The sequence below is a fragment of the Gobio gobio genome (assembly GCF_949357685.1).
Source record: "Gobio gobio genome assembly, chromosome: 20".
Taxonomy (NCBI): Eukaryota; Metazoa; Chordata; class Actinopteri; order Cypriniformes; family Gobionidae; genus Gobio; species Gobio gobio.
The window spans coordinates 18602438-18617329 of record NC_137113.1 but is presented as its reverse complement, the minus strand read 5'-3'; the positions used below and the strand labels follow the sequence as shown (position 1 = coordinate 18617329).

At 38.2% G+C, this 14892-nt stretch overlaps 1 protein-coding gene across 2 annotated transcripts in view; it reads right to left on the bottom strand.

Moving 5' to 3' along the window:
• Positions 1–14892, bottom strand: part of nrg3b (neuregulin 3b) — a 216371-nt gene that overhangs the window by 31183 nt on the left and 170296 nt on the right. For both annotated transcript variants that reach the window (XM_079846039.1, XM_079846038.1), the window contains exon 3: positions 4742–4815. In XM_079846039.1, the coding sequence (XP_079702165.1) occupies positions 4742–4815 (74 nt within the window). The remainder of the gene's footprint in view (positions 1–4741; positions 4816–14892) is intronic.

The following is a 14892-nucleotide window of genomic DNA, read 5'->3' as shown; positions in this document are numbered from 1 at the left end:
GTCTAAGGTTTTTAAATAGACTGCGGCTTGCCCAAGAAAGATTATTTTAGTGGACATACTTAGAGGGGAAAAACAGAAATCAAACACAGTGGCAGAAAACCTTGTGTCAAATGATGAATCGCCACAGAGCAGCCTCAATTTTTCAACGCCACATGATTTTGCATATATTCATGCTGCTATTTAAACATGATCTGTGGGAAAATAATGAGCTGAAATGTCTTTTTTTCCCTCTCAAAGAGGTCGTGCTGTAGTTCTTAATGAGAATGCAAGCAATGGCAGTTTTAGCCAAAACAATTCCTGCTTATGATTTAAGTACAGAACCCTTGTTTACTGGCTGCCGCACCACAGTGCAGGCACAATGAAGTATGTGGAATCGCTTAAAGGTTGTTTTAAATGCTAATGTAAGCAGAATTGTTGGTTATACTCCTACCCGAGATTTGTGCACAGTGTCTCTCCTCTGAGCCTATTGAATTCGCTGTGTGTTGTGGGATCGGGTGAGATTTTTAAAAAACACAACACAGCTCTGCGAGACAAAAGGCCCAGGCGATGATCCAGCGGTTCTGTCGTATCCTTACTGCCAGCAGTGCTTGGCCCATTCATGATGCGGCTGCCTCTGATTGCCCACAATAACTGCCACATTCATCCTGTCATAATCGCTGTGCTGTCATGAGCCACACACACAAAGTCATTAAGCACGGATATGCATGCATTCCTCGAATTCTGGCAGCAAGCTCCTGATGTACTGCGCCCATAAACCACAGGCTCCCATCCGTCGTCCCGTCACCCTTGGGAGACATTTACGCCTTCGAAGAGGAATGGCACCTAGCGCATTGAATCAACGTCAGTCGCTCAGAGACTGAGTGGAAGAACCACAAAAATGAATCGAATCCGTAATCCTTCCGTTAGTTGGAGCAATAGGCGAAAGCTCCTTTGTGCGGCTTACTTACATAGCCTAATGCTCGAGAGATAAATACCTAAATGAGAGGGGCCGCTGTCCCCTGAGCAAGCCAGACGTGAAATCCGTCTCCCTTGAGTCATCGGCTCAACCCTAGGTTTTTTTCCACAGCTCTGAAAATGGCTCCACTAACCAAACTCCTTGTTCATTTTCAATTTCAATAGTCATTTTTGATAGTCCAAAAATTCACCAAAAATAGTTTCTTGTCACTCTTGTTTGTACAGTTGTAATGAAAGGAGCTGATGCTTCAAAACATCTTCATAAAAGTGGTCCATACGACATACAACTATAATGCACAAATCATTTAGATAATTTTTGTGAACCAATTGAATGTATTAAAAAGAGTGATTCGTTCATGAAATGGACAACACTGCTTTTCACATTGGGGTGGGGGGTGGGGGGCATGCTATTTAATGCATTCTGACTCATTTACAATGATAAATAGTTGGATTCTCATGCTAAACATGGCCTGAATTTCAAAAAACGAGTTGGATGTATGATGGAGTTTTTCTTGTGTTTTTTTTTATTTTTCGGAGTATATTGTGCCAAATAAACTCCTTCAGAATTCGAACAAGTTTCAGAATCTTTTTTCAAGTAAGGCCCTGTATGACATCATAAAGGATGGAATTCCTTGTATGGACACTTCTTCCGGATGAGCGCGTGCACACATCAACTAGAGCGAGAGCAAGAGCAAGAGCAAGAGCAAGAGCAAGAGCAAGAGCAAGAGCAAGAGCAAGAGCAAGAGCAAGAGCAAGAGCAAGAGCAAGAGCAAGAGCAAGAGCAAGAGCAAGAGCAAGAGCAAGAGCAAGAGCGTCAACAATGAGCTTCATTAGCCGTCTGCAGCGCTGTCATTTTGTTTTTAGACCACGAAATCAAGCTGTCGAAAACGCAGGCAGTCAGTGAAACTGCATCAAATGTTTGTGTTTTGTTGGCAGTCGGCGTGTAAGTGCATATCATGTCAACAACACGGACGTATAAAGAATCAAAAGTTATCCAGGGATAACTTTTTTTTTTATCCCTTTTTTCCAGGGATAAAGCAGTGTTATTCATGTCATTATCCAGGGATAATGACATGATGACAAGATCAACATGAGACTGCCATAAACTGTGTGAGTTATGTACCCTTTAACTTAAATGTAAGTCTGTATTTAAAACATTTTGTATTGATTTAAAAAGACTTGGAATACAGACCTTAATCAGGGTAATGGCATATTTAATTTGAACAGGAATGGAAACAAATCTGTGAGGGATACAGTAAGTTCAATGCATTGTACATGCCAGTGCCAATTGTTCAGGTGAATAACTTAAAAAAGTAAGTTACCTGGTTGCGGTTAATTTAAATGAAAAATATGAGTTAATACAATGAAGGAGTTTGGTTTAATAAATAGAAACTCAAAATATTATGTTATCTGAATCAGTTCAAATCAAGTTGATTTGACAAAGATTAAAAGTTGTGATAAAAAATCATGAAAATCATTTTTTACAGTGTACCTTATAAATGCCTTTATAAATGAATGGAAGTCTATCTCTCACAGGCTTATTTTCCTCCATGTAAAATTCAGTATTGCGTCTTCCCTTATTAAGGTCTATCATGCATGGTTTATATGGACTACTTTTATGATATTTTTTTATAGCTTGAAAACATCAGTCCCTAAAAAAGCATAACGTTTTTTTCTTCTTCTCCCTTTTGTGTTCTGTGGAAGAAGGAAAGTTGCAGCTTTGGAAAAAAATGAGAAAATGGTTTCAATTTTGGGTGACCTACTCCTCTAACACCACCGTTCATACAGTGCAGGCAAAATAGTTGAAAGAAAGTCAACAGCATTCCTCATATTAAGCAGTGGGGTTTCTGCAGTCGCTGACCCGCAGTGTTTTCCTTTGCCAGGGATCTGGAGGGAGGAAGGGGCCAAGCAGAAGCGAGACTCTTTCGCATCTCTTATGTGGTAGTCGATATGGAGACAAAAAAGACAGTCGACGGATGATTTGTGCTAGTGTGTTGAGCAGAGATAGATTGTGAAAAAGCTCGGGGGACAAAAGACTAGGTGGCAGATAAAGCCAAGCCGCCCCCAGGGGGTGATTTGTGGCTCATTTGGTGGGTTAAGTGAATAAAGATGCACTGGACCAAACACATCAGGCTCAAACCAGGAACGGGAAAAACAAACACTGGCCTCTACAGGGTGGACTAAAGATGAAAACACAATGGACTATGAAAAAATAGTAAAGGCTGTAATTTGACATAAGATATTGAGCACTGTGATTGCTCCTCATGCGTGCCGCTCCAAAGCCTGTTGTGTTTGTTTTCATGGCAGGAATGGACTGTAATTCAAGCACATAATCTGAATTAACTGGATCATCTCTATCAATGTTGGATAGGTGGTAGCAACAAAAAAAACAAAAACTATAGATGCTGAAAGCTCACCCATTAGCAGATTTGCAACAGCACTGTCCTAAAATTTCTTCAATGCTAAATGGTGTCAACAGGAGGGTGGAGGAGGCAATACCAGCAGGATTGTGTAGGTGTATCCGTTAAGGAGATGATGGCACTGCTAGAGATGAGGGCTCCGTCTCAGGGGTTTGATGGATAACGGGGATAGGAATGCTCTCATTGAGAAAATCAGATAGGAAAGAGGATCAGGGACACTAAGTGAACCCTGGCAGAAAGGCTACAGAAAGATCCCATTACCAGCCACTCAGTAGGGTCAGCAACTCAAAGTGCACTAAATGGGAGTTTAGGTTGCCGTATCTCTCGCTGTAAAAGATCACCCCCCCCAAAAGCTTGACAATTCATACAACGCAAGGCATTCTGAGAAACAGCCTCATTGCAGATTCATCTTGCACCGGACAGCTCTTTTCTCTGCTTTCTCCATCCAAGGTTTGTAGACTTCTTTTCATGTCGGTATAATAGCTCTCGGAAAGTTGAGTCACAGGAAGAAGGGTTTATGAGTCAAGGCTTTGTGAGGTTTCAAACATCTTTCCAATACCAACCTGTAAGATAGCAAACATCTCTCTTTGACAGCTTTTCCAGTGACTATGAACTGCCCTTTGACTACTTGTACTCTACTGTCGTTTTTTAACCTGTGAGACACTCTGATAGCTCATCTAGCATAGAAATGGCTAACGATTTTAGCATCGACCTAAAATTAGCAAAGCAATTACTTTCATTCAGGGAATTTCCTAATGACAGGGGAAATGTACTCTTCATGAAAAATGGTCACTTGATCACATTACATTGCCACTCTGAGCCATGTTAGAATCAGACAACAAATGTAAACGTGTTACGCACTACATTTGTTATGCTAAAAAAAAATCTGCTCTTGCAGAGTTAGAGATCAGCTTTCCTATAGAGAAAATAGCATATGCAAATGCTTTTTTTGATTTTCATGAGAGTGTGGCATTGTAGGGGGATGGCAATTTCAGCACTTAGAGAGAGAGGTATAATTAACTACTTAAGCAATACACGGTTCTGAGAAATCGGTGGAGAACTCTCAGCCCTGGAGGCTAAGAGACTCACCTGATGCTAGAGAAACTGAAACTTCTAAATCTAAGACTGGGAAGCAAGTAAACAACAAGTAAATTGTTCTCTCATCTTTGGTTTGCTGTATCGTGAAGCATTTTGTCGCTGAAGGGCTTTGTGTTAGTCATTGCTAGTAGGAATGGAAATAACTCAATAACCTTGTGTTTATCCAAACCACATTCACATTTTCCTGTATCCCTGTATGAAGCACACAAAATAAAAAGATTCCCTCATTTTATCCCTCAGAGAAAACATTCAGTGACAAAAGTACGTACTTGGATCAGATAAGATGGAGTCTGTCTTCGGCACAAACTGGTCACAACGAAGTCCACGGTAACCCTCTTTACACCTGCAAAAATGAAGAAGAATGTTCAATATTTCAATAAAGAAACATAAATTACTTGTGTGTGTAATACACTTTGATTATTTTCATCAATATTAGGGGTTGGGGGATGTAATTTTATAAGACATAAAGTTGGAACACCAGAATGAACACACACACCATTGACATATTGATTTTATACTGTACAAACTGCATATTCTATCCCCTAACCCTAAACCTACCAATCACAGAAGACATTTTATCCGAATAACTTAGGGTTTACACTTATAACACACAGTTTAGTTTATATTTTTACAGTGCATCCGGGAAGTATTCACAGCGCTTCACTTTTTCCACATTTTGTTATGTTACAGCCTTATTCCAAAATTGATTAAATTAATTATCTTCCTCAAAAGGCAGTTTCTCCCATTGGGGAGTGTTGGTGCACAGCCATTTTCAGACCTCTCCAGAGATGTTCAATCGGGTTCAAGTCTGGGCTCTGGCTGGGCCACTCAAGGACATTCACAGAGTTGTCCCGTAGCCACTCCTTTGTTATCTTGGGTGTGTGCTAAGGGTCGTTGTCCTATTGGAAGATGAACCTTTGCCGCAGTCTGAGGTCCAGAGCGCTCTGGAGCTGGTTTTCATCAAGTCTCTGTACATTGCTGCATTCATCTTTCCCTCGATCCTGACTAGTCTCCCAGTTCCTGCCGCTGAAAAACATCCCCACATCATGATGCTGCCATCACCATGCTTGGTGATGATTGTGGCCAGGTGATGAGCGGTGCCTGGTTTCCTCCAGACATGATGCTTGCCATTCAGGCCAAAGAGTTCAATCTTTGTTTCATCAGACCAGAGAATTTAGTTTCTCATTGTCTGAGAGTCCTTCAGGTGCATTTTGGCAAACTCCAGATGGGCTGTCATGTGCCTTTTACTGAGGAGTGGCTACGTCTGGCCACTCTACCATACAGGCCTGATTGGGTGAGTGCTGCAGAGTTGGTGGTTCTTCTGGAAGGTTCTCCTCTCTCCACAGATAAATGCTGGAGCTCTGTCTGATTGATCATCAGGTTCTTGGTCACCTCCCTGACTAAGGCCCTTCTCCCCCGATCGTTCAGTTTGGCCAGGTGACAGCGGCCACTGTGCTCATTGGTACCTTCAATGCTGCAGAAATTGTTCTGTACCCTTCCCCAGATCTGTGCCTCGATACAATCCTGTCTCTGAGGTCTAAAGACAATTCCTTGGATGTCCTGGCTTGGTTTGTGCTCTGACATGCACTGAATTTACCACAGGTTGACTCCAATCAAGTTGTAGAGACATGGATGATCAGTGGATGATCAGTGGAAACAGGATGCACTTGAGCTCAATTTTATACAGTAAACATACTTACTGTATGTACATGTGAATTTTTTGTCTTTTTATTTTTAATACATTTGCAAATATTTCACCCTTTCATTTTTAATCACCCTCTGTTTCTGCAGGTCATTTGAAGGCATAGTTTACCCAAAACATTAAAAATATGTCATCATTTACACACTCAAAAGGAGATATTTTAGGGGGACATTTTTTTTTAAAGTGGATCCCATTTATTTAAATTGCATGGAGAAATTTTTTTTTTCAAAGTGTGAGTAAATAATGACAGCATTTTCATTTTGGGGTGAGCTAAACCATTTAAATAGTCCTGTGGTGTGACAAATATATTTTAAGAGTACAAATATTCAATGCAATCTCTCAACTAATATCAAGTCATAAAAAGCACATTTATCTAATTATACAAGAAGCATTTTTTTTAATAGTTCTAGATGGAGCATGACACTGCAGGGCACTACTGTCACTGCTTGATATGTCATGCCAACCCATTTGGAGTATAGATCTGCGTCCACGTGTCCATCCATCATTGTCATTTTCACAGAGAGATTGACTCAACCTTAGAAATCAGAATACCCGGAAATGTTATAAATTAGCCTCATGCAGAAAAAGATGAGGAAGTAAAGGAGGGAGGGGTGATTATGGAGAAGAAAAAAAAGAGAAGAAAAATAGGGATAACAGGGCGGGTCTGTCCAGAGCTCAGTGGTGCCTGCACTCACACAGATAACACAGTCTTGACATTTATGTCACATCCCCACTGAGCTATGGGACCGTATGGAAAAGACGAAGGCATTTGACTAGACTCTTACTGTGTGAGATCTATGTGAAACAGGGGACTTCTTCCAAAAGTGGCAATGTGCTCTGAATCTGTGTGTAGAAGAACCACAAAGAACACCAGCTGCCCTCTATAGCAAAAGCTTTTTAGACATCTTCTAATCTCTCTCTCCATTTTAAACCAACAACTGTTGTTTTCCCATGTGTGAATACAAATACAACACACCTCCAATGCTGCAAACAGGCTCATTTTCCATTTTCCAGCAACATCACATCTTTTATTCACACGTTTACCTGAAAATTGCCCAATTCTGAGATCTGCCTCTGTGATCACATCTCTTTCCTGTGCAACGCTAACATAATTTTGATGAGGTATACCATGATAATGACAGTTCACAAAAGGAAACAACAAGCATAGAGGCCGAGAAGCATCAAAACACCCTTAACAGAATGATCTTGATGTTGTTTAATCTGGCTTTGTTTGCAGTGTGCGCCGGATCCGGTGCGGCAGCTGCCTAGACTCAATCCTGTCTATGTGTCTGGCTTGAGGAAGCATGACTGAGGTTTGCTGAAAGAAAAAGGAATGAGACTGAAAACTGCCAGCAAAGAGGGAAAAACATGGTTAGACTGTAATTACAGTCACGGAAGCAGGTGAGGAGCACGTTGTGCGGTCTCATCTCTTTCTGCCTTCTGTTAGCTCAACGCCTGGTTAACACTGACTCACGTGTTGACGGCAGAATGATGGCTGTGACTGTTGGCAGCCTATTTGTATGTTTTTCCCCTTTCTCCCCTTTTCTGGTAGACAATACAGTAGAGCTTTTAGGAGTATGCCGCGAAAACAATCCAACAAATGATTTCATGCATCGTTTACTTGATATTGGAGGAAAGGAAAATCAATGTGCGCGCATGTGTTTATGACAGTCGAGGTGCCTACAGAGTAAACAACATTGTAAACTAGAATTTCTGCATCTGCTTCATGTTTTTTCATTATCATTCAAGGACATGTTGCTTGGCATCAATGATCATGCTCCTGTTGGTTAAATTACAGCTTGAGAGAAAAGGAGAGAGGATATATTTCCCCTGAAGGAGGCCAAGGCAATGAACAGGACTTGCTTTTGACTACCGCCCAGTTTGTTAATTAAAGCTGAAGTGTGTAATTTTTCCGATGTTAAAACACGCCTGTCTCAGCTTAATATGCAGAGACGACTAAAAGCAAACCATTAGTGGTGATGATTTCCCAGAAAAGCGTAAACACGGTGTCTCTGTGACCCTATCAAAACGTAACTCTATTTGTTTGAGAATTCCGACCTGCCTAGCATGGCAACAGCGGATCAGCCAATGGTGTGAGTTCTGGGGCAGAGCGCTCTACTTGCCTGACCATTGGCAGAGTGATCACAGGGAAACCTGTTTGAAAACAATCAGTCATTTTCCCAATAGCATTTTGTGATTCTCGTTGAGCAGAAACTACACTTCAGCTTTCAAGGTATGTGGATGTAAGTTGGAATAAACAGGAGAGCTTGTTTGTGCAGGAAAGCGTGTCTGCGAGTGGGTTGTGCGTGGTGGTATTCTTTTCCTCCCTGTCAAACAGCTCCAACATAACAGACTGAGCTCGTGTCTTGCATGTGGGTGCTAGATATACTACCCACATTCACACACCCACATACTGTACAACACACACATTTACACAAAGATACTGTCATCCCTCCTCAAGATCCTGTGACAACCTCCATAAATAAGGCCCTATCTGATCCTGACAGCCTTTACTATTATTGATGGATTTGGAGGCTGAGATAAGACCAGTATTGGAAACAGTATTGCTCCTTACCCATCATCCCTGTCAAAAAAGTGCTGTTAAGAAATCCGCTTTTGTATTATCATATGACCAATACATATTCATATGTATCTGTCTGGGTTTGTGGATGGAGAGCGGAGAGTGAGCATTGCAACAGAATGATTTTATTTGTTGAATGACATTGACTGATGCCCACTTCACCATTCAAGATATTTGTTTGCGAGACAACCCCACTGATCAAATTCAGCACACAAACAAGGACTGGATCCCCCCCAATTCAACAAGTGTTTCTTCAGTTTTGGGCATAAAAATGTCCTTGGGCTTGACTTCTATTTAAATGAACAGATTTCAAACTGCATAAAAGCGTTTTTTAGAAGCATTTTACCATTATCACAGTTATGTTCAGTTTGTTTTAGTTTTGTTCATGGACTTTCAGTTGTGTTTTCATTTGTCACATGTTTCTTTGTTCAGTTCCCCGCCACTCGTCTATCTCCATGGTCACTGTCATTATGAGTTCATTCAGTTCAGCTGTGTCTGTTTAATCACCTCGTTTCTGTTTTCTACTTAAGTTCCTCTTGTTCACTCAGGCCCCGTCCACATGGAGACGTACGTGTTTAGCTGTATACGTACAAAATTTGTACTGTATCAGCATTTTGGCCATATGGATCCAGCGTTTTGTGAGCGTGAATCCGATATTATTTTTAAACGGGTCCCAGAGTGGATAAATCTGAAAACGACACCCTTGCGTTTTCGTGTGTACAGCCAATCAGTATATTTTGTGAAACGGTGATGTCATCACACCACGTCCCACACGGGAAAGACTAGAAAGGAATACAACTACGGGCACTGGGCACATCAATATTGCATCATTTAATTACTGTATTTGCATTATTGTACGAGTAGGTTTAGGGTTGGGTGGGTGTAGGCGTTAATAAAACACATCTGGTAAGTAGCAAATGTATTTATTGTTATTTTATTGTGAGATTTTGCCTCCCTTCCTACCATTGCTTTACCCCTTCTAGTCACAACTCTTCTTCTCCATTTTTAGTGTACGTCTGTGGCAGAATTACAGCGCCCCATACTGGCCTGGCATGTATACTACATTGTTTTGAGTCGGTTTCAGTGCTCTTGAGTGTACGCAGATATTTCTTGAAACGAGGGGAAAAAAAGATTGGATAGGGAGAGCTCTGGATTCGTGTGGACGGGGCCTCAGTCTTTGACCGGTCACCGCTATGTTAGTTGTGTTGTGCTATTGCCTGTCTGCCTACTTTGAGTATGTTATATTAAACTATGTTTGAGAACTGTATTTACCTGTCTTTGCCTTCCTGCCTGCACACAACCAAACCTTAATTATTTAACTTGGCTAATCTTCAAATGCCGTTTATGTATAATTTTACTTATTATTATTATTAGACCCAGACTTTTAATAGTAAATTATGACACAACTATTTAATATTAAATATTTCAAATATTCTAATATTTAAAAAGGAAAAATCAATTACAACTCCACAGCATAATTTCCACCACATGAACCATATCCTTAATAAAGCTTTTTCTCAAAAGTTAGCAATATAAAGTTTGTATTATAAATATTATATAACTACATTATATATGCATAATAAAACAGTATTCACATATTATATATTCTAATATGTAATTGTGCATAAGTAATATATTATAATACAAGTATTAAAATATATGCTATTATATAAAATATTACTATTAATATTTTACTGTACATCAATACAATATATTCTAATATTTCAACATCAATGATTTCAGAAAAAAAAAGAAGAAAAATAACCAGTGAGAGTGTGTTTTCAAAGACTTCTACTTGGCCAAAAGTGCCCACAGTTGAATAAATACCCTCATATGAAATACTGTACATGCCGAATAAAGAAAAACAGCAAAGAATAAATCTATCTTCACTGAAAAAAACGATTCGTTGGCTGAACAACCATTACTTATAAAACTAAATAGATTAAACACAAAAATTTTATTATTCATAACTTTTCAACCTTTAAAAGTTTCAACTTTATACATAACATATATAGTCCGTGTAACACAAAAATATAAGTTACAAGGTGAACTTAAGTGTATGCATAAATAAAATGGAAAAACCTAATTCACATCAACTAATATTACAATTACGCCAAAATTAAGTAAATCTAGCAGAAAATTATAAGTATATGAGTGAGCCACGTGACATGAAATTTCACGTGATATGCCTTTCCAGTCAAAAATTGGAGCCATTTTGTGAAGCACATGTGAAGACGGTGAAAAAAAAAAGGTAAGCATAACTTTCTATAAACTATAGTTACTTATAAGTCAAATATTCAATATTGACGTTTTAACATTAATAAACACATGTTTATTTTAGTGGGTGAAGATTGCACTTCAGTGAAACGCACTTGATGAAGACGCTAGGGGTGAGTGTAACTTTTTTTTTTTTTACATACTCGTTGATTGCGTTTATGCTCAAGAAATGAATTTTAAACTCACTTCTGAATTGTTACGAATTTGCTTCTACAATTAGACACGTGTTACTAACGAATACTAATGAAAACGTTGAGTTACTTTGTACATGGATGAACGAAAGGATAAACGAGTTTGCACGCGAGCCGTGAGTAAGTTATTTTTCTTAAACGAGTGTGCTTCCATCGAATGTATGGTTAAGTGTTAATAGTGGTCAGTATTTATATATTTTTTCCCCCGTAGTAGCCTATATTGCGTTGGCACTTGGCACGTAGGCCATATGCATTCAAATTGCATAAAGATACGGACGATTCGTACGGAGGTATTGAGAGGCTCCCCCACGGAGAAATATGTAGACCTACTTTACGTTATTGTCACGTATTTTTAAGTATATTATTATATATGCATATGAGTGTTCAAATGTGAAAATTGTATCTTGCACATTCATATTCTTATGTTCTCTGTACATGGATCGCGGGAAAGGGGGACGGCCTGGGTGCGGGTTACTTTTGAGATCTGGTACAAATATTATATTCAAAAATGCATCATGAACGATTAATAATTAAATAATTGCGATCTCGATTCAAACACACACGCAATATTATCCCTAAATGACAACGACGACTCTGTCTAAACCATCGAAATTATGGTCACATTAGTATTAATTTTTTGTAGATAGATTTTATTTTATTTGGCTGTTTAATGTTTTCAGAATCGTGGGAGGAACGTGATCTCTTAGGCTATCTGCATATGTCTTCAAAAAATACAGATTATACAGTCAACAATAAAATAATATAGCATCTAATTTATACTATTGGCCCTTATTACAATTTACAGTCTTACTAAACTGTAAAAAGTACAATATTAAGTGAATATGTTGCCTGCCTTAACAATTATAATGCATCATGCACTTCTATGCATCACGTAACATTGCTCAAATTTATTCAGTAGCCTTTCCCTGCCTTTTTTTATTTTTTTTTATAAATAAATCAAAATAGTACAAAAATAAATTTCAAAGAAAGTTTTTCTCAATCTTTTCCTCTGGTCAAATAGTATTTTTAATTGATTTACACTGTGTGCAGAATTATTAGGCACGTTGATTTTCTGATCATATTTTTTTTTTCCAGGCACATTTTACCAATTCCAAACCACATTAAACTTAATAACAACTATTCATTTAGTATTTAATAATGTATAAGTGACATATAATTGTTCATGAAGGCTGGAAATGAAAAACACCTTATATTCAGGTGTGCAGAATTATTAGGCATGTTTTTTTTTACAGATAAATTGAGCCAAAAAAGAGATTTAAAGGGATAGTTCACCCTAGAATGAAAATTCTGTCATCATTTACTCACCCTCAAGTTGTTCCAAACCTGTATGAGTTTCTTTGTTCTGCTGAACACAGATGATATTTTGAAGAATGTTTGTAACCAAGCAGATAGAGCAACCATTGACTACCATAGTAGGGAAAAAGAATACTATGGTAGTCAATGGTTGTTCTATCTGCTTTGTTACAAACATTCTTCAAAATATCATCTTTTGTGTTCAGCAGAACAAAGAAACTCAGGTTTGGAACAACTTGAGGGTGAGTAAATCATGACACAATTTTCATTTTAGGGTGAACTATCCCTTTAACTCAGACTGAAAAGTCAAAAATTATTAGATGCCCATAGTTTTTTGAGTAATGTATTGTTGTCTTTTTAGGTCAAAGAAGAATTCAGGAGGTTAACAGCTGTTGAGTTGGAAACAACATTCATGGCAAACCTGGATAAACACACGGATGCACTCCTGTCTTTGTTTCGCACCAAGGGAGGAAATGCTGGACAGCAAATTGGTGAAATTTTGACTATGCTAAACCAAGTACGTGGCTACTAGTTTGTTGTAGGGTTGTCAAAGTACTGGTACTTCAGTAACAAGTCGTTACTGAAATGTTAAAAATGTGACCCTTATACCAGCATTTCCCCCTGGTATTTTGAGCTCTGTTGAGCAGATTCTGACTAACTTAAACGCCTCTGATTGGCCATTGTGTTTACATGCTCAACAGAGATGTCTGTGATTGGCTACAGTGATCAACGCACGGAAGCCCGCTGATAGATGGCTGCTTTCAAACGCTCATATGTGTATCTGTGTAAGCACTCTGTAAGAAAGAGTGTAGAGAAAGAGAGTGTAAGAAAGATTACAACATGTTTTTAAAGTATTGATCACTGTAGCCAATCACAGACATATCTGTTGAGCATGTGAACACAACGGCCAATCATAGGTGTTTAAGTTAATCCGCTCAACAGCACTCAAAATGCTTGGGGGAAATGCTGGTATTGTCACATTTTTTAAATTTTAGTACCGACTTGGTACCTGAATACTGGTACTTTTGACAATCCTAGTTTGTTGGCATCATTAATTTGTTGTGGTGTATAGCAGCAGAACTTGAGCAGATTTTTCTGTTCTCTTTCTAAATAAATGTAGCTTCTAACTCCATTTGCCATCAGCAGTTACACCGTCAATGGAGATGAGTTGGTCTCTGTAAAATTGGATTAAAAAAGCCGCAATTTTGTTTTATGTACCTTTCAGACAAGTCCTGTCGAAAAACGTAGAGAAGTTGTCATTCGATGCTTAATTGTCTACCTCTCTGAAAATCCTGAGAATCTCATCAAACATTATCAGGTGAGCATATAAAAACATACAAGAGCCAAGTTGTACTCCAAACCTAAATAAACGACTTGTATAATGGCAATTAATTAATTTAAATCAAATTTGATATAAATCAAATTATAGGCTGTGAGAGACTTAGTACTTTATTTAATATATATATATATATATATATATATATATATATATATATATATATATATATATATATATATATATATATATATATATATGTATGTATGTGTGTGCGTACATTTTTAAAACATTGTCTCATTTTGTTATTTCAATACAATGTATTTTTTGCAACAATCTGAATAATACCAAGTGGTTGCAAGAAAATGTACATTTGCTTTTTTATTTTTTATTAAGGATACTCATGGGAACGAGGAGGAACTGGGACAGCTCACATTGAGGATCATCACGAAAAGTGGCTCAACAGATGATCCTTTACAGACTGGGATAGTGCTGGAAGGCATAGAGGTGATGACAGGGTTGGCAGGTGTTGCGAAGGCTTGTGTTTTTCTACTTGGCCTAATTTACGCAATTAATCTGAGTTAGCCCAAAGAGCTCAGATACTCATTTGAATTTTTTCAGAAAATTCTACTGGAACTAGACAGTGGCAAACTTTCTCCAAAGGTTTACTCTCTGAAGAACAGGCTTCGTTGCTGAAATAAAATATATTGATGGTGTTGTTCTGACCATTACGACTCCAAATATCTTTGAGTCACAAAACATGTTTAGCCATACGCATCTGGTTCTAGTAAAGTGTTAATATGCAAACATTTGATTGCAGTCTTGTTTTATTCTCAGGAAGTTCGTAGCATTTTCCAAAAGTACATTTTTGTTTTGGAAAAATTTGAATATGTTAGGGCTGTTAAACGATTAATCGCAATTAATCACATCCGATATAAAAGTTTGTGTTTACATAATATGTGTGTGTACTGTGTATAATTGTTATGCATATTTGAATACACACACATACATATATATATTAAAGAAATAGTTGCATGTATATACTGCATATATATTTATATTATATATATAAATATAAA